At 39.4% G+C, this 20,023-nt stretch overlaps 1 protein-coding gene across 12 annotated transcripts in view; it reads left to right on the top strand.

Moving 5' to 3' along the window:
- ENPP2 (ectonucleotide pyrophosphatase/phosphodiesterase 2) overlaps positions 1-11,723 on the top strand; it is a 116,940-nt gene extending 105,217 nt beyond the window's left edge. For all 12 annotated transcript variants that reach the window (XM_024345263.3, XM_054656971.2, XM_024345261.3 and 9 more), the window contains 4 exons: positions 534-611; positions 3,834-3,966; positions 5,798-5,954; positions 11,118-11,723. In XM_024345263.3, coding sequence (XP_024201031.1) covers positions 534-611; positions 3,834-3,966; positions 5,798-5,954; positions 11,118-11,288 — 539 coding nt within the window. In that variant the 3' untranslated portion in view covers positions 11,289-11,723. The remainder of the gene's footprint in view (positions 1-533; positions 612-3,833; positions 3,967-5,797; positions 5,955-11,117) is intronic.
- Positions 11,724-20,023: the final 8,300 nt, after the last annotated feature.

Below are 20,023 nucleotides of genomic sequence, written 5' to 3'. Positions count from 1 at the left end.
TCTAAAAAAATTAAAAAATTAGCTGAGCTGGTGGCACACGCCAGTAGTCCCTGATACTCTGGAGGCTGAGGTGGGAGGATCCCTTAAATCTGGGAGACTGAGGCTACAGTGGGCTGTGATCAGGCCACTGCACTTCACCCTGGGTGACAGAGCAAGATTCTATATTTAAAAAAAAAAAATCTGAAGCCCTTAAACCATCTCTCATTACCTTGATGATTTTTTTTTAAGTCTAAATGGCACTGATGAAATCAAGGAGTTATTTTACATAATGTTGGTAGACTCGAGAAGTAGATAGGAAGAAAAAAACATTGTAAATGGCTCTTGGGAGAGAGCTATTGAGTGAAGAAGAGACTGAGTGGGAGGGGAGTAAGGAGATGTTGTATAAAGCAGTTAGGAGTAGGAATAAAAGAGTAGATTCATTTACTTCATGTTGTTTGGACCATTTAAGAAAATTCTACTCCCCCCGCCCTTTTTTTTTTAACTGATATAGATTTTGGTAAGTAATGTATACTATTTGTTTTCCTAATGTTTAGATCTGAGCTCTTCACCAGAGGCTAAATATGATGCATTCCTTGTAACCAATATGGTTCCAATGTATCCTGCCTTCAAACGTAAGTCCAATATTTACCTAATACACTGTTATTTATGAAAATAAACATTTCTAAATTTACCCCTTACCTTTTCTACCTCTGTTAATTTTAATAAGAATACTTTTCATGTGTTTAACCTTTATAATTTTTGAGGACCTTTGATGTAAACTTTCTACATTGACGTAAACTTTGATTTCATGTAAACTTTCTACATTGATCCAAAATTTGAATCTGTGAGGAAGGTTGGCTGGTAGTTTATCCCCGGTTTATAATTAAGAAATTGATATCACAGAAAGTGACCACAGGTCATGCATGGTAGAAACTGAACTAACCCAAGTTTGTGTTTTTCTTCTAATCTGGTTGTTATTTTTATGTCAATGCTTATTATCTCAATGGTTACAAAGGGTCTTCACTATATTTTGAAAGCCACTTGATATTTAACAGCATCTGTATTTATTTGTTGAGCATTGCAGTAAAAGCTAGTAGCACCTCTTCCTCTTGGGGTGATACCATTTTCTGAATGTTGGCCCTGAAACCCAGCAAGAGCCGAAAGGACCTTCTGAATCATCAGAGTGTTTATTTCAGATGATTTTAGTCCTGTACCAATTATTTTAGTTTCTTTGAACATTTGTAATTTCTTTGTACCTGACATAAATGTTTGTGGATGCTGGTGAAGTCAAGAATTGTATAGGCACAATGAGCTCGGGCACAAAAAACCAAGTTCCTGGAGTGTGACCACAGGCTGTGTGATCGTAGAAATGTCATTAAATCTCTCATTTGTGAAATTAAGAGAGATGATTGCATGACCTCTAAGGTTTATATGGATTTCTGACTTAATTATCCAATGGCGAAAGCACTGCATTTTTTGTTTCTGTTAACTGTTCATCTATGTCTCCATCCTCATTCATCCATCCATCCCCCTGTCCACCCATCCATCCTTTTATCTATCCATGTGTTCAAAGATAGAGTAAGCATTATGAAGTAGCTTTTACCACCTTTCAGTACATTTGTAGTGAACAGAACTTAAATCGTTATGGGAAAGGTAGGAAAAGGAAGCACCTCTATGTGCTTCAACTTGATGGAGGAGGTTCAGGCTGTGTTATGTAACTCTCAGGGCTGAAAGGGAGTCTCAAAATAGGAATGGGCGATTGTGGAGTGTCAGCTACAGTGGCGGGCCTCCGCAGCTTAACATTGGTGAAAAGGGCCACACGGTTTAGAGAAAAAAATGTTTATTTGATGTCCTAGTTAGTAAACGAAGGTTTATTCAAAGAGAATTTATTGCTTATGAGTGAAAAATTAAAGTATGCTTTTAAAAGGTTTCTTGGTTTGTTCTCAGACCCAACTGAGAAGCATTTCAGAAACTCACATAGTTACATTTATCACAATGTTACATAGAATGCAGCTTCATTTAATTTCTGCAAATCAGGGTTCTCTGGATTTCTTTATTCTTTATTGATGTGTTTTTTTGACCAAATGGTAATCGAGGCAACACACAGTACCACCCTGAGGCTGGTGTGGAGAAGGCCTTTCATAGAGAGCTTGCTGTTCTCCACGAGGGGGGTGGTTTTTTCACATGCCACATTTCTGCAGGCCTGGCCTTTTGACTGTTCTCATTGTTGTTTCTTTCCTTCTCTTCCTCTCCATTTTTTCTTAATGCTTAAGTTAACATTTGAACTCCTTTCTTACTGTCTGGCTTCTTTCTTGACTGCAAATAATTATCTAAGGTATTTTGGCTCTTGTGGGCTGCTCTGCCATTCAGAGTTTCAGAAGGCAGGAAGAGCAATTGAAGCAGTATGAGAAGGATGGCCAAGTGCTTTTTAATAAGGGGAGGGAAGAGGGGTTAACAGCCAGAACCGCATGACACCCATGTTGAAGACAGCATGGCGAATTCGATCTAATATTTCAGAACCAACCCATTGCTTGCCTATCCTGTCTCCTTCTGTTATTCTCTTGTTTTTCTCCATTTCCATTCTGCCCCTCTGGTTGGCCATTATGGAAATTAGAGGCAGGGGGATAAGGCAGTTCTCTGCAGGGGATGACAATGAAAGTGAGAAAGAATTATAGAGGAGAAAGCAGACATGCACAGATCCAGGAATGTTTTTCAAACGAAGGAAAGAGCAAGTGCAAAAGCTTAGCCTGAAATAAGTTAGGTGAAAAGTTAGGGGATAGGAAGAAAGTCTTGCGAGTGATAGGGAAAGGGGTAGGAAGTAAAGTCACAGAGGTAGGCAAAGACCATGGTGGGGAGTTGGGATTTCACTCTAATTACAATGAAAAATAATCTGGAGTGTTGGAAATGGGTGGTGTGTGTGTGTGTGTGCGTGCGCATGCAAGAGAAAGAGACGATCTGACTTATGGTGTAAAAGGCTCCGTCTGGCTACAATATGGGGGAGTGGGCTACAAGGTACAAGGGAAGTAAGCGTTTCACAGGGAACCCAGGGAATAGTCTTTTGTGGTGTGATAGTTCACTTCAGAGAGGATGGTAAGTTAGACCAGGATAGAGCAGTGAAAAGATGAGAGGTGGTCAAATTTGGGATAATTGGGATGTACTTTGGTGATAGCACTGACAGGAATTGTTCACATGTGTCTATAGCTAGGAGAGAAAGCAAGGATGACTCTTAGGCTTTTGGCCCAAACACCTGGGTGAGTGCCAGAGCCATTGATTATGATGGAGAAGGCGAGGGTTGGGGCAGGATTAGGAAGGAACATTAAAACTTCTTTTGCTTGACATGAATATTAGGTATTCCAGTGCATTAGGAGGTAGGTGGTTGGATAACATGTCTGGATCTCCAGGAAAGTTCAGGGGTAAAGCTTAAACCTGGGAACTAGCATATTGATGAGATATGAAGGACGAGAAGAACGAGTAAGGCCTTATTTTCATTACTCTGAAACACCATACTTCCGCTTTTGCACATTCTGTTCCCTCTGCCTGGCGTGTCCTGCCTGGGAAACACCACCTACTTATCCATGCTTCAGATCTCACCTTGGGAGGATCCTTTCCTGACTTTTGAACTACGTTAAACTCCCCTACCGTTGTTTCATAGCTCTACACTGTTCCCTTTGCTGGTTTGTAAATGACACACACACTGGTAATGCCATAGAATTGATTCATCTCATGAATCACGACAGCTCTCTTGTCTCTTGGCTTGTGAGATTTGGCTCGTAGCATGCATCATAGAGAGAATTTGGCCAGAGTAAGGAGTTTTCTTCATGAATAATTGATTTTTGGATTTTGTCTTTGCACAGGGGTCTGGAATTATTTCCAAAGGGTATTGGTGAAGAAATATGCTTCGGAAAGAAATGGAGTTAACGTGATAAGTGGACCAATCTTCGACTATGACTATGATGGCTTACATGACACAGAGGACAAAATAAAACAGTAAGCGTTTCATTTCTACTCAGTGTGTGATTCTTAAGTCCCAAGATCTCACTCAGGAAGTTTTTCAAATATTCATATACTAGAGAAGAGATGACACCCCTTAAGTTTTTTGAATTTTTCTATATATATATATATATATATATATATTTTTTTTTTTTTTTTTTTTTGAGACGGCATCTTGCTCTGTTGCCCAGGCTGGACTGCAGTGATGTGATCTCGGCTCACTGCAACCTCCGCCTCCTGGGTTCAAGTGATTCTCCTGCTTCAGCCTCCTGAGTAACTGGGATTACAGGCATGCACCACCACATCCAGCTAATTTTTGTATTTTTAGCAGAGGCGGGGTTTCACCATGTTGGCCAGGCTGGTCTTGAACTCCTGACCTCAAGTGATCTACCCTCCTCGGCCTCCCAAAGTTCTGGGATTCCAAGTGTGAGCCACTGTGCCCAGCCTGAATTTATCAATTCTTTTGATTAAATGGGCATTGGTGGTGGGAATGGAATTTTGGGTTTTGTGGTAAATAAATGCACTTTTTTATTCTATGAAAAAAATGTATTAAAGGATTTAATTTTGTTTAGTCATTTCTTCAACAGCTCTTCAATGGGAAGATGACCATTCCCACTTATCTTCATTATTTGGGTGGGACTTAAGAATCCCTTAGATTTTCTGAGTCAGTACCTCTCAGTAGCAAAGTGCGTATGGACTTGGATTGAATCTGGTTGTCTCTGTCTCTTTGGTGCTGTTGGGCATATAAAAGCCATTATCTGTGCTCATAAGGGACCCCACAGTCTAGTGGAGAAGGCAAGATTTAGAGTGATTGGGACGTATTTTCATTGTATAAAATTAAATAACAACATTCTGAATTTGTCAACAAATTTGTTGACAAATTCAGAATGTTGTTATTTAATTTTATACAAGCATGAAACAATCAGCAGCCCAGAGTATAAGAGGGTTTAATTGTGATTTAGAGATAATTACGGAATAAATTGCTATTTTATAAATACAGATAAATAAGATAGAAATTATCTTACTTCTTTTCCAGTCATTCTGAAGAGAAATTTTGTGTAAATTGCACATTTATTTTATTGCTGATCACTGTTAGCCAAAATTAAATTAGTAGTTAAATCATAATTTTAATATTTGGAAAATGAATAAAATTAAGATAATAGAAAACCAGGCAAGGAATTATGAATTTCTGTACTGATCTCTACAGGAAAATATTTTTTATACCTCTAGGTCCATCATTAGCACTCGGTCCTTAGTATTTCCTTTGGCAAATGAGTTCTTTGTATCAAGTTCTGCATCTCATTGTAGCTTGAAAGGGTCATTATTCTCCTAGCTCTAATGTCTCTTGCCCCGGTCCATTTTATACAACTCTAGGAAAGTTATCTTCCTGAAACATGGAACTAATAATGAATGACACTCCCTAGCACAAAAACCTTTAATGGAGCATTACTACCTAAATAATAATGCCCCAGTCCATATCCTGGCACTCAGAACCCACCATAATTTGGCTTTTATTGACTCTTCCAGCCTTTCATTTCTACTGCATTGGCCTATTCACCATTACCTGTCTCCAATTCTTAGATCAATCCATTTTCTTTGCCTGGAATATCTTTCTTACTCTGCCAGGTTGAGGAGTGAGGGGATTCCAGGCAAAGAAAACATTATTTTCAAAGACATAGAAGTGGGCTAGTGCTTAGAAGTGAAAAATGATTCAATTGAATGGGGATTAATTTTAGTGACTTAGGCAATATTCATTGATCACCATTTAAAAAAGAAAGCTTCAACATCAACTCATCAACTGTGACTTCGTTTTACCTTCCTGTTTCAGGTACGTGGAAGGCAGTTCCATTCCTGTTCCAACTCACTACTACAGCATCATCACCAGCTGTCTGGATTTCACTCAGCCTGCCGACAAGTGTGACGGCCCTCTCTCTGTGTCCTCCTTCATCCTGCCTCACCGGCCTGACAACGAGGAGAGCTGCAATGTGAGTTTACAGAGAGAGTCCTTTAGGATTTGCTTCCATAGTTCACCTTTGTTTCTTACTTTATATTTCCATCATTGAACTAGAACATACTTATTATAAAGCATTCACCCTAAACAGAAAAAAGAAAGGAACCAAACAGAACTTTGCTTAACACGTAGGAATTTTGCCTTCTAATGACTCTTTATTTTTCAATGTATGTGTGCATTTAACATAATTCTATCAATGTGTACAATTTTGAGAAATAAATGTCCAAATGTTTTTCATTTTGCAAAAGAAAGTGGAGAATGACAAAATTTTATAAAAAAGTAGAAACTAGCAAAATTTTGATAATTGTTGAAGCTTGGTAAGGGGTCATGGAATTTTATTATATTACTCACTTCACTTTTCTGGATGTTTAAAAATTTCCATATTAAAAACTTTTTTCTTTTTTAGCTCTGTCGCCCAGGCTAGAGTGCAGTGGTTTGATCTTGGCTCACTGCAACCTTCACCTCCTGTGTTCAAGTGATTCTCCTGCCTCAGCCTCCCGAGTAGCTGGGATTATAGGCGGGCACCACCATGCCCAGCTAATTTTTGTATTTTTAGTAGAGATGGGGTTTCACCATGTTGGTCAGGCTGGTCTTGAACTCCTGACCTCAAGTGATCCACCTGCCTTGGCTTCCCAAAGTGCTGGGATTATAGGCATGAGCCATTGTGCGTGGCCCATAATGAAAACTTTTTTTTTTTTTGAGGCGGAGTCTCACTCTGTCACCTAGGCTGGAGTGCAGTGGTGTGATCTTGGCTCACTGCAAGCTCTGCCTCCCGGGCTCACGCCATTCTCCTGCCTCAGCCTCCTGAGTAGCTGGGACTATAGGCGCCCACCACCACGCCCAGCTAATTTTTGTATTTTTAGTAGAGACGGGGTTCCACCGTGTTAGCCAGGATGGTCTCAATCTCCTGACCTCGTGATCCGCCCACCTTGGCCTCCCAAAGTGCTGGGATTACAGGCGTGAGCCACTGCACCCAGCCATGAAAACTTTTTAATACACACACACACACACACACACACACACACACACACACACACACAGCAAGAGCAAGCGAGAAAGAAATCTATACCTTACTAATCAGGTTTGCTACTAGTTATGATGGAGGTGTAACAGTCACTGTTTTCTCAGATAGCACAGATGACTCCTGATTCACTCATCCTGTGGGGAGACAGCTAGGATGCAGGATGGCATCATGAAAACACTAGGGAGGAAGACAGGAGCCATGCTATATGCTCCTGGCCCTGTACTAACTTGACACTCAGGGACAAATGGAAAAATCTTCAGGTCCTTTTACTTTGATGGAAAGTTTGTGCTCAAAGGTTGATTTTAGAAGTAATGGTCTATGCTTTCGTTTCACATGACAGAAGGAGTAGAGATGTAATCTACAGAAGATAATCTTTAGTCAACAAGTACTACTCAAATTCCTAAGTTGTATAAGGTACTCTAGGAGAAACAAGAGTGTATTAGACAGAGTCACTATTCCTAGGCAGCCCACAGAGTGGGTCAACAAATAAAACAGGTATGGAAATTGCAACACTGAAAGGCAAGGAGCCACAAGAATAGCTTCAATAGAGATGATCAGCTTTGTGGGCAAGATAGTTTTTGATCTGTTGACTTCAATTATGGGTGAAGATTGAGGCTATGAATGTAGAAGAAAATTAGAAAGTTTAAATATATCCCAGAAAGTGAATTAAGTTTTGCCTGAATATTAGAAATGAGGGCAAATAGTGGGAGAAAAGATTTTAAAAGTTGATTGGAATCAAATTTTTTAAAAGTAGTAGTAGTAATAGTAGCTATAGTAGATATCATAGCAGGAGCAGTAGTAGTAGTTGTTACCATTTATTGAGTACATGTTGTGATCCGATTATGTGTAGGTCCTCTACATATATTATTTCTAATCATATAACCATAGTATGAGGCAAATATGTATATATATGATCTCTCCCCTGCCTTTTTGTTAACTGTTGAGAAATTTATAGCTACTAAGGGGAAAGTATGTTGTGTGGTTACTTGGTTAGTCAGCAGAAGAGCAGAGCTTTAGATTTAAGGCCTCTGACTCCAAGAGCCCATCCTCTTTCCAATTTATCAGACTTCCATAGTAGAACCTTGGGAATTTAGGAATTTTTTTCTTACGGTTCAGGCATTAGGTACCCAAGGAAAATGTTTAGTTGGAAGAGCAACGTTTTTGGCTCTGCTTTAGGAAGATAAATTTGAAATGGAGGAGACTGAACATTGTGCTCAAAGGACTTAGGCAAGATACACAGGAGTGAGGCAAGAGAGAACTTGAACTGGGGTTGTGGTCTTGGAGATCTAAAATGAAGGATGGAAGACAGCAATATTATACTTGAAGGATCCATAGGGTTTTATAAATGTTGGGAATGGGTGGTAGAGAAATGTGGAAACTGCAAGTGAGAGACAAGCTGTTATCAACTTACTGGCTTGGCCCTCTCAATTTTGGTTGTTTACAACCAAAAACCCCCAGGTGGATGTAATGCTTCCGTATAACATGGTATACATTCTCTGAGCTTCAGTTTTATTAGAAACTTGTAGGGAGGTGAAATTCTTGCAAAACATTAAACTGTTGTATTATGGGATAAAAATAAAAATTGCCATACAGTTCTAAGATGAAAAGACTACAAAGGTATTTCATATACATAGCAGGCCATTTAAGGTGTACCTAGATTCCTGGGGAATACATGTTCAAGTTCGGTCATTAGAGGAATTTGGTGATGGGGAGTTTTAAAAATACTGCTCTAAACTCGGTACAAAGGATGTTCTGTAATTGATCTAAATTTTATATCTGATAAATGAAATCCACTGAAGTCCTCACAGGTTTTCCTCTCCCTACTGGTTCCTGACTCTGCACAGAGTCTGGAGGCACTTCTTGTAGAGTTCATGGCCAGCATGCTTCTCGTTGAAGGGTCACCTGTTCATGTAGAAGCTGTCCTTGCTGTGAATTTTACCTTAAAACTGCTGGGACTTGAATTCACAAACCTGGGGAGAAAGTCAGGGAGAAAAGACAGGTGAAGAATAAATGTCCATAATGAGGAAGACAGCAAGCAAGTTCATGGATTGTGCTTTTGTTTGCATTAATATTCTAAGTGATTTATTTTTAAAGTCTTTCCTGTCCTCCCTACCTTGCTGTTCATGAACTTTTATTTGAATTGTCTTAGTTTTGCATCTTGCAGCACAGTCTTCATCAGCGAATGCTTCTGTGGATTGCCAGCTCACATCAAGGCAGAAGATATTTCCTTCACATGCCACATAGCTAGTATTTCCTAATGATGAATTATAGAACAGATTTCAGAGTGTGAGAACCAGAAGAGACTGCCTCTCCAATGAAATTGGCAAATCACTTCCCAAGGAAAGAAATAGCAAAAGACAGATGTTTTTGCAGAATTCTTATAATCCCAGCTAGCCATCATTTAAATTAGGAAAAACCTTTTCACCCCTGTCCACATATTCAAAATGACTGCATTTACAAAGAAAAAAATTGGACTGACTGACCATTGAAAAATCAAACAAATGAGCTGAATATGAAAATTCTCCCAAAATACAGGCTCATGCTTGCCCTGCTTACTCTGAGGGGGTCCTGACCCATCTGGAGACCTCCTACTTCGTTAATTATAGGGTCACGTTGAGGACTGGTCAGTACCATTGTGGGTAGAGTTATATTTAGGTCTTTCCTTTCCTGTGAATCGCAGAGATCTTGGTTAGGTTGGGTTAGGAGGGTGGGACATGAAGGTTAAAATTCTTACCTCCCCAGCCTGCAAAGCAATTTCTTCCCCTTTCTTCATTTTGCCTGAGATGGCCAGGCATCAGTTTCCTGAACCAACACCCTCCCGAACATATTTAGCACTGGCACAAGCTGCTGCAGTTCCCTGTCCAGGTTTGTGTGGGTTGGAGCTTTCCGAGAAAGCCCATTGCAGGTTCTTGGGCTTTGGTGGATAGTTCATTGAGACCACTGGTGGTAAAGAGTTGGATGAGGGCATGTCTGAATATTCCCAGACCTGGGACATGCAGCCACCCTTCAACTTGTAGAAGGGCTTTTGGAAGCCATTGCAATTCCAGAGGCATTTGTGAATGGAATTACTTGCAAAGGCCCTCCTGCTCAATGTCTACTAATGAAAGTAGACACTGCTCCATATTCACAGGGCTCTCAGATCTCACTCTTTCCCTCAACTTCCCACAAAAATGAAAGAAGCTATTTTTGAGATGCAAAGAACTGCTTCCCTGAATTACCTTTTAGTTTCAAGTTAGACATGAAATAAGTTGTTTGATGTAGGACATCTGAATGTCTTTCATCTGCAACTTGTGTCAGTGGGGCAATTTTTGGCAAGCAGCTGAGGCAGAGATTCACTTTCTTTCTTCCGTGTTTCCTTGCTTTACCTTTCCCCCCCTTCTTCCCTCCTCTCCTCCCTAACCTCCCAGGGAGCTGCAGAAGTAAGCATTATTATCCTTGTGAACCAAGGAAGAAACTGAGGCCTCAAGAAGTCAAGTAGCTTGACCAAGGTCTCATAGCCAAGAAGTAGTACAGCCTCATTTCCACCTCTGGCCTGTTGGGCCCTATAGAGTGCCAGATGTGTCAACTGAGCGGCTTCGAGTTGACCTCATTTTTCAAATAGCAATTTATGCATTCTAGTAGATGACGTAGTTGAGGCAGCAGTTTCTTTTGAAAAACTAGGAATGCACACACATCATTTCGTGCATTAGGCTTAAGTTCTTCACCTTCCTTGGGAAGCAGAAGCATATTCCAAGTTACTTGTACTCTGTGCTCAATATTGCAATTTGACAGCTTGGAAAAGAAACAAATTACTGAATTCTCTAGGGCCTTTGGTTTTCCTAATTTGATTTATGTTCTGAGAACCTATTGAGTCAAATGCCCTCTGACACCACATGTCTCGTTTATTTGGTACAGTTAATTGCTGTTGAAAATGTTTACAGCCAAGGGCAGGTATTTGTGGCACATTACCCATAGGAATGCGGTAGAGTGGCAGGGAGGCCAGGAAGGATCAACATGCATTGGCTCTGTGTGCAAGAGTGCACAGAGGTCATTTGTGGACTTGGAGTAAACTGACCATTTGGAGAAACTCCTCTGGAAAATTCTGATTCTGATTTTGTTCTATTTCCATTGCAGAGCTCAGAGGACGAATCAAAATGGGTAGAAGAACTCATGAAGATGCACACAGCTCGGGTGCGTGACATTGAACATCTCACCAGCCTGGACTTCTTCCGAAAGACCAGCCGCAGCTACCCAGAAATCCTGACACTCAAGACATACCTGCATACATATGAGAGCGAGATTTAACTTTCTGAGCATCTGCAGTACAGTCTTATCAACTGGTTGTATATTTTTATATTGTTTTTGTATTTATTAATTTGAAACCAGGACATTAAAAATGTTAGTATTTTAATCCTGTACCAAATCGGACATATTATGCCTGAATGACTCCACTGTTTTTCTCTAATGCTTGATTTAGGTAGCCTTGTGTTCTGAGTAGAGCTTGTAATAAATACTGCAGCTTGAGTTTTTAGTGGAAGCTTCTAAATGGTGCTGCAGATTTGATATTTGCATTGAGGAAATATTAATTTTCCAATGCACAGTTGCCACATTTAGTTCTGTACTGTATGGAAACACTGATTTTGTAAAGTTGCCTTTATTTGCTGTTAACTGTTAACTATGACAGATATATTTAAGCCTTATAAACCAATCTTAAACATAATAAATCACACATTCAGTTTTTTCTGGTTTTATTTGGCTTTTATTTCTCTTATAAATTAGAGGGTTTGTTTCAGGTGTATTCATGCGTGTAAGGAACACATGTCTTGTACTAGGCCCTTTTCCTGGTTGCTTATATGACATTTAACCACAGTGGTCTGGATGAGATGGTTTAGGTACATATCTATAGGAAATCAGAAGGGCAGAGGGAAAGAGGAATTAGAAGCACTTCTGAATACAATCTCTCAATGTATCTCTTTTAAAAATATTTTGAAGTTTGGAAAAATATTTTGAAGTTCTGACCAAGTTGGTTGAAAACTGTAAGTATTAGATTCAACTTAAACTGCCTTGAACAAATATTCTGTACAAGGTATTGACCTAAGAACCCTGGAGGATATAAAGAGAAATAAGACAGTGGGATGAGATATGGATATAAACATGTAATTAGCCAATCCAGGTAGAGAATAACAAATGCCAAGTAAAAAGTATTAGTAACAACACAATAGGACAGAAAGGTCTGAATAGTAATATGTGGGGGTAATTTTAAATGGACATAGTTATAGCTTTAAATACTAATGATGCATGGAGTGAAGAAGTCATTAAAAAATTTTCAGTCTTTCAAATTGTGGCATAAAGACTCAGAATAGTGTTGTTATATCTATAACAGTTGTTAATCTCCCTTAAATAAAGAAAACAAGGTCTGGCGCAGTGGCTCGTGCCTGTAATCCCAGCACTTTGGGACACTAAGGCAGGCAGATTCACTTGAGGTTAGGAGTTCAAGACCAGCCTGGCCAACATGGTGAAACGCCATCTCTACTAAAAATAGAAAAAAAAAAAAAAAAAATCCCTGCATGGTGGTGGCACATGCCTGTAATCCCAGCTACTTGGGAGGGTGAGGCAGGGGAATCGCTTGAACCCGGGAGGCAGAGGTTGCAGTGAGCCAAGATAGGCCCACTGCACTCCAGCCTGGGTGACACAGTGAGATGCCATCTCAAGAAAAGAAAAAACAAGCAGACAAAAAAATCAGAAGAAAATAGCCTATTTTTTGTTTTATTTATTTTTAATTGTTCCCTTTTATGGTCAGTGAAATGGGTTTTAATTTCTATAAATTTTCCTTTAAAAATACATTAAGAAGAAAGACATTATGTCAAAAATAATTTACATCAAAAGTAGCGCAGTAAATTTGATGGTATTGGGGATATGTGAAAAATTGGGAAGGCGGTAAGGGAAAAACTGATGTCCTGGAAACAGGGCTGTAGGACTACACTGGAAGAAGTGATCATGGTGATACCAATGTGGCTGTATTTATGGAGCTTTCACTATGTTCCAGGCATGCCTCTGGCACTTCCTGTGGTTTGTCTTTGAATGCTGAAAAAGTGGGAAGCTCAGAGAAGATTTCATGGAAAGAGGAAGAATGAAGATATGAATGAGGAGGGATGCATTGGGCTTTGGAGTTTGGGGTAGGGTGAAAGCGTGGTAGAAATGAATTAGAATATGATTCATTATTCATTTAATATTTAACAATAATTTATTGAGCATCTACTATATGCCAGGTTGAGCATCCCAAAGCCGAGAATCTGATATCTGAAATGTTTCCAAATCTGAAATTTTTCAAGTGCCAACACAATGCACAAAGAAAATGCTTGTTGGGACATTGTGGGTTTCAGATTTTTGGATTTGGGATGCTCAACCTAGGCATAATGCAAATATTCCAAAATTTGAAAAATCAAAAATCCAAAACACCTCCTGACCCAACCATTTCAGATAGACAAGGGATACTTTCCATTGAGGATTAAACAGTGAATAAATAAACATAGTTCCTGGCTCATAGAACTTGCACTTTAATGAAAGAGACCCTTTTAAACACCTCCAATTATATGTTATATGTGCTGTGAAAGAATTAAACAGGTGGAGGAGAGTAACAAGAAGGTGGAAAAGGAATGGCTTCATAGGTGACTTTCTAGCCAAGACCTAGGAGATGAGAAGAGCTGGCCTCTAGAAAAAGAGGGACAAAAATGAAGAGCATGGTCAAGGACTGGGGTCGGGAAAGATCTTAGGATGTGTGAGAATCTGAAAGAAAACAGATGAGCCTGAATGAAAACAGATGTGCCTGAACACAGTGGTGAGGTGGGTTGGGATCAGGTCAGGTCTCATTGAGGCCCAATAAGCTCCACTGAGGCATTTTGATTCCACCCTAAATGCAACGAGTAATAATAGAAAAGTCTCGGACAGAAGTGTGATGGGATCTGATTTAAGGTCTCACTCAGTACATGAACCCCATGTATTAGGTTCGTGCACAAATTAATTGCCGTTTTTGCCATTAAAAGTGATGACAAAAACGGCAATTAATTTTGCACCAACCTAATAATAATCACATGCTATGCTCTAGATATAATGCCACATAAAAATACATCTGAGGCTGGGCACGGTGGCTCACGCCTGTAATCCCAGCACTCTGGGAGGTCGAGGCAGGCGGATTACGAGGTCAGGAGATCGAGACCATCCTGGCTAACATGGTGAAACCCCGTCTCTACTAAAAATACAAAAAATTAGCCGGGCGCGGTGGCGGGCGCCTGTAGTCCCAGGTATTCGGGAGGCTGAGGCAGGAGAATGGCGTGAACCCGGGGGGCGGAGCTTGCAATGAGCCGAGATCGCACCACTGCACTCCAGCCTGGGAGACAGCGAGACTCCATCTCAAAAAAAAAAAAAAAAAAATCTGATAAGAGAAGGTCCACTTACTAGGTGCTGTAATTGTCTTCCAACAGTAGCATTACAAGAGAGAAGGGTTAATTTTGATTAAAAATAAAAATAATCACGAACTGTTTGCTAAGCTAGATTCCTCTATCACCTCAGGTTGAACTCTTCTCCAAATAGGTTATACCTGAGGCTCCTGGGGAAACCGGTTGCAAATTTAGTTGAGTACCTCTGCTCTATTTTTATCTTTAGGATAAGTCTTTTTTTTCTTAAAAAGAAACTCCATACCCGAAGAGGACATCAACCACTGTATATTTTCAGGTGAGTGGCTTTGCTGATAAACACGTCATTAATTGTGGGGTTATTTATGAAAATCCCTGAATGGACAGGGACTCTATTAAAATGAGGTCTAGAAGGCTATTTTAAGCTGCTTTTTTTTTTTTTTTTTTTTTTTAATATTGAGACTTTGGTCCATTCATGCTTTCATTGAGCAAGTTGCAAACCACTCGCCAGCATGGTGGTCCTGTTCCAGTGGTTTACCCCATTACAGTGAGTTCCTTTTAGGGAGGCAGTTTCTGAAGCCATCCACATAGTTTCCCAAGGGTGAAAACATCCTGAGTTGTTTATAAGAGGGCCGATTTAAAAAAAAAATTATTTGAACAAAAGCAGTGTTTCCTGCCAACTGGGTTTGCATAACTCTGCCCAACAGCCACAGCCCCAAAGCTTCCTGTGCCCATTATTCCTCGTGGTGGTTGGGAAGAGGGTGGCTGCAGATGAGTCCAGATGATTCCTCTTACTTCAGCTCTCCCTCACTATCCCTCTGCTGAGTCAGGACCAGGCTGCCTTGTGGGTGGGAAGTGTTAAAGGCAATGGGAATTACCCCAAGGCTTTGAGGAGAGGGATGGGATGGGACAATGAAGAACATGACTGAGATGTTCAAGTCTGTAGCCTGGGGCGAAGAGCACACTGCTGGAAGTGCAGCCTAGAGTGGAAGTGGCTCCTGTTGGGCTCCGTTTCTAGGAAGTACAGGCCCCATCAACCCCTCTTGGCAGGGGTGTCCAGTTCTGGCTGGAAGGTAGAAGTGAAAAAGATGAGCCCTGGCTGCTGATTATTTTTTTCTTTTAGACTGAGTCTCGCTCTGTTGCCCAGGCCGGAGTGCAGTGGCATGATTTCGGCTCACGGCAACCTCCACCTCCCAGGTTCAAGTGTTTCTCCTGCCTCAGCCTCCCGAGTAGCTAGGATTACAGGCGCCCGTCACCATGCCCAGCTAATTTTTTGTATTTTTAGTAGAGACGCGGTTTCACCGTATTAGCCAGGTGGTCTCTATCTCCTGACCTCATGATCCGCCCGCCTCGGCCTCCCAAAGTGCTGGGATTACAGGCGTGAGCCACCGCGCCCAGCTGCTGCTTTTTTTTTTTTTTTTAAACTTAATCGAAGAAAAACTGACAGAAGTAGACTACACATACTTAATATACAATTTGATGCATTTTGACATCTATATACACCCCTGAAACAATCAGTACAATCGAGATAGTGAACACATTCATGGCACCTAAAAGTCCCTCCTGTTCCCGAGTAAACTCCTCATACCCACCACATACCATCCCCCTCCCCCAATTCCCAAGCCCTGATTTGCTTTCTGTCACTATAGATTAGTTGGTATAGAGTTTTACTCTAATGGAATAGTACAGTATACACTTCTTGTTGGACTTCTTTCACTTAGCATGATTCTTCTGAGACTTATTGAAATTGTGGCATGTATCAGTAGTTAATCTCTTTTAAATTGCTGAGTAGTATTCCATTGCATGGATATACCAATGTTTGTTTATTCATCTGTGGATGGACAGTTATTTCCATCTGTTGATGGACAGTTTTTAACTATTACAAACAAATACAAACAAAACTAGGAACAGTGTGTACAAGTCTTTGTATGGACATATGCTTTCATTTCTCTTTGGTAAATACCTTGGTATGGGATGGCTTGATCATGTGGTAGGTAGGTATGTATTTAGCTTTTTAAATAATTTCCAATGTGTTTTCCAAAGTGGTGGCTGTATTTTATATTCCTGCCAGCAGTATATCAGAGTTCCACTTAGTTCACATCGTTGTCAACTTTTAGAATGGTAGCCTTAATTTTAGCTATTCTAATAGGTGAATTAGTGGTACCTCACTGTGGTTTTATTTGCATTTCCCTAGTGACTACTGATGTTAAGTGTCTTTTCATGTGATGATTTTCCACCCATGTATTTTATTTAGTGTCTGTCCAAATATTTTGCTCACTTAAAAAAATTGAGTCATTTCATTGTGATCAAGTCTTAAAAAGTCTTTATATATTCTAGATTCAAGTCCCTGAAAAATACATGGCAAAGATTTTCTCCCAGTCTGAGACTTGTGTTTTCGTTCTCTGCAGTGTCTTTTGAAGATTAGAGTTTTAACCAATTTTGATGAAGGCCAATTTACCAATTTGTTCTTTTATAGATTATACATTTAGTGTAGTGTCTAAGAAATCTGCTTAGCTTGGGGTCAAAATTTTTCTCCTTTGTTTTATTCTAGATCCTTTAAACTTTTAGGTTTTACCTTTAGGTTTATGATTCATTTTTGTGTTAATTTTGTGTGTGGTACAAGGTATGCATATAAACTCTCTTTTTCGCATATGAATATCCATTTTTTCAGCACCCTTTTTAAAAAAGGCTATATTTTTCCATGTATCTTTTTTTACCTTTGTCATAAATCAGTTGTGCAGGTAGGTGTGGGTTTATTTTTAGGCTCTTTATTCTGTTTCATTGATCTATTTGTCTTATTTTATACCAACACCACACTGTTTTAATTACTATAACTTTAAACATTTTAAAAGTCAGGTAGTGTTAGCTCTTCAACTTTGTTCTTTTTTGGTAATTTTCTTTATTGTGGATCCTTTGCATTTCCATATGAAGTCTAGAACCCTAATTAACTTTTAGAAAAGTGCCTACTGGGATTTTGATTGGAATTTTGTTGACTCTATATATTGATTTAGAATTGACATTTTAATTCTAAAGAGGATCCTCTTTACCTATGAACAAAGCATATTTTTCACTTTTTGAGGTCAGCTTTTGTATGCCTGAAATTTTTTATTTCACTTATAACTTTTAAAGATATTTTTAGAGGATAAATGCTTTTAGGTTGACAATTATTTCTTTCAGTGCTTCAAATACATTGCTCCAATTTTTGATGGGGTTGTTTGTTTTTTTCTTGTAAATTTGTTTGAGTTCATTGTAGATTCAGGATATTAGCCCTTCATCAGATGAGTAGGTTGTGAAAATTTTCTCCCATTTTGTAGGTTGCTTGTTCACTCTGATGGTAGTTTCTTTTGCTGTGCAGAAGCTCTTCAGTTTAATTGGATCCCATTTGTCAATTGTGGCTTTTGTTGCCATTGCTTTTGGTGTTTTAGACATGAAGTCCTTGCCCATGCCTATGTCCTGAATGGTAATGCCTAGGTTTTCTTCTAGGGTTTTTATGGTTTTAGGTCTAACGTTTAAGTCTTTAATCCATCTTGAATTAATTTTTGTATAAGGTGTAAGGAAGGGATCCAGTTTCAGCTTTCTACATATGGCTAGCCAGTTTTCCCAGCACCATTTATTAAATAGGGAATCCTTTCCCCATTGCTTGTTTTTCTCAGATTTGTCAAAGATCAGATAGTTGTAGATATGCAGCGTTATTTCTGAGGGCTCTGTTCTGTTCCATTGATTTATATCTCTGTTTTGGTACCAGTACCATGCTGTTTTGGTTACTGTAGCCTTGTAGTATAGTTTGGAGTCAGGTAGCGTGATGCCTCCAGCTTTGTTCTTTTGGCTTAGGATTGACTTGGCGATGTGGGCTCTTTTTTGGTTCCATATGAACTTTAAAGTAGTTTTTTCCAATTCTGTGAAGAAAGTCATTGGTAGCTTGATGGGGATGGCATTGAATCTATAAATTACCTTGGGCAGTATGGCCATTTTCACGATATTGATTCTTGCTACCCATGAGCATGGAATGTTCTTCCATTTGTTTGTATCCTCTTTTATTTCCTTGAGCAGTGGTTTGTAGTTCTCCTTGAAGAAGTCCTTCATGTCCCTTGTAAGTTGGATTGCTAGGTATTTTATTCTCTTTGAAGCAATTGTGAATGGGAGTTCACTCATGATTTGGCTCTGTTTGTCTGTTATTGGTGTATAAGAATGCTTGTGATTTTTGTACATTGATTTTGTATCCTGAGACTTTGCTGAAGTTGCTTAAAAGTGGGTGAAGGACATGAACAGACACTTCTCAAAAGAAGACATTTATGCAGACAAAAAACACATGAAAAAGTGCTCACCATCACTGGCCATCAGAGAAATGCAAATCAAAACCACAATAAGATACCATCTCACACCAGTTAGAATGGCAATCATTAAAAAGTCAGGAAACAACAGGTGCTGGAGAGGATGTGGAGAAATAGGAACACTTTTACACTGTTGGTGGGAATGTAAACTAGTTCAACCATTGTGGAAGTCAGTGTGGTGATTCCTCAGGGATCTAGAACTAGAAATACCATATGACCCAGCCATCCCATTACTGGGTATATACCCAAAGGACTATAAATCATGCTGCTATAAAGACACATGCACACGTATGTTTATTGCGGCACTATTCACAATAGCAAAGACTTGGAACCAACCCAAATGTCCAACAATGATAGACTGGATTAAGAAAATGTGGCACATATACACCATGGAATACTATGCAGCCAAAAAAATGATGAGTTCATGTCCTTTGTAGGGACATGGATGAAATTGGAAATCATCATTCTCAGTAAACTATCTCAAGAACAAAAAACCATACGCTGCATATTCTCACTCATGGGGGGAATTGAACAATGAGAACACATGGACACAGGAAGGGGAATATCACACTCTAGGGACCGTTGTGGGGTTGGGGGAGGGGGGAGGGATAGCTTTAGGAGATATACCTAATGCTAAATGACAAGTTAATGGGTGCAGCACACTAGCATGGCACATGTATACATATGTAACTAACCTGCACATTGTGCACATGTACCCTAAAACTTAAAGTATAATAAAAATATATATATATATATATATATTGCTCCATTGTCTTCCAGCGTGTGTTATTTTGGATGGTAAATCTGTCATTCTTTTAAAATTTTTATTTATTTATTTATTTTTGTGGAGATGGAGTCTTGCTTTGTTGCCCAGGCTGATTTTGAACTGGCTTCAAGTGATCCTCCTACCTCAGCCTCCCACAGTGCTGGGATTAACAGGTGTGAGGCACCGCACCTGGCTGAAATCTGTCATTCTTTGTTCTTTTTTTCTGGCTGCTTCTTAGATTTTCTTTGTGTCACTGGTTTTAAGAAATTTGATTATGATGTACTGTACTCTTTTTCTTCACGTTTCTTGTGCTTGGGATCTGTGAGTTCATGGTTTCCATCAAAGTTAGACAATTGATAGCTATTATTTCTTCAAATATTGTCTTGTATGATTTCAGGGATTCAAACTATGCATATATTTGGTTTATTGAATTTTTTTCACTGCTCATTTATTTTCATACTTTGTTATGAATTTCATTTCAGAAGTTTCTATGGCCATGTCTTTAAGTTCACCAATTTTTCCTTCTGTAAA

The sequence above is a fragment of the Pan troglodytes genome, chromosome 7, assembly GCF_028858775.2.
Source record: "Pan troglodytes isolate AG18354 chromosome 7, NHGRI_mPanTro3-v2.0_pri, whole genome shotgun sequence".
Taxonomy (NCBI): Eukaryota; Metazoa; Chordata; class Mammalia; order Primates; family Hominidae; genus Pan; species Pan troglodytes.
This window is presented reverse-complemented; position numbering and strand designations above follow the sequence as displayed.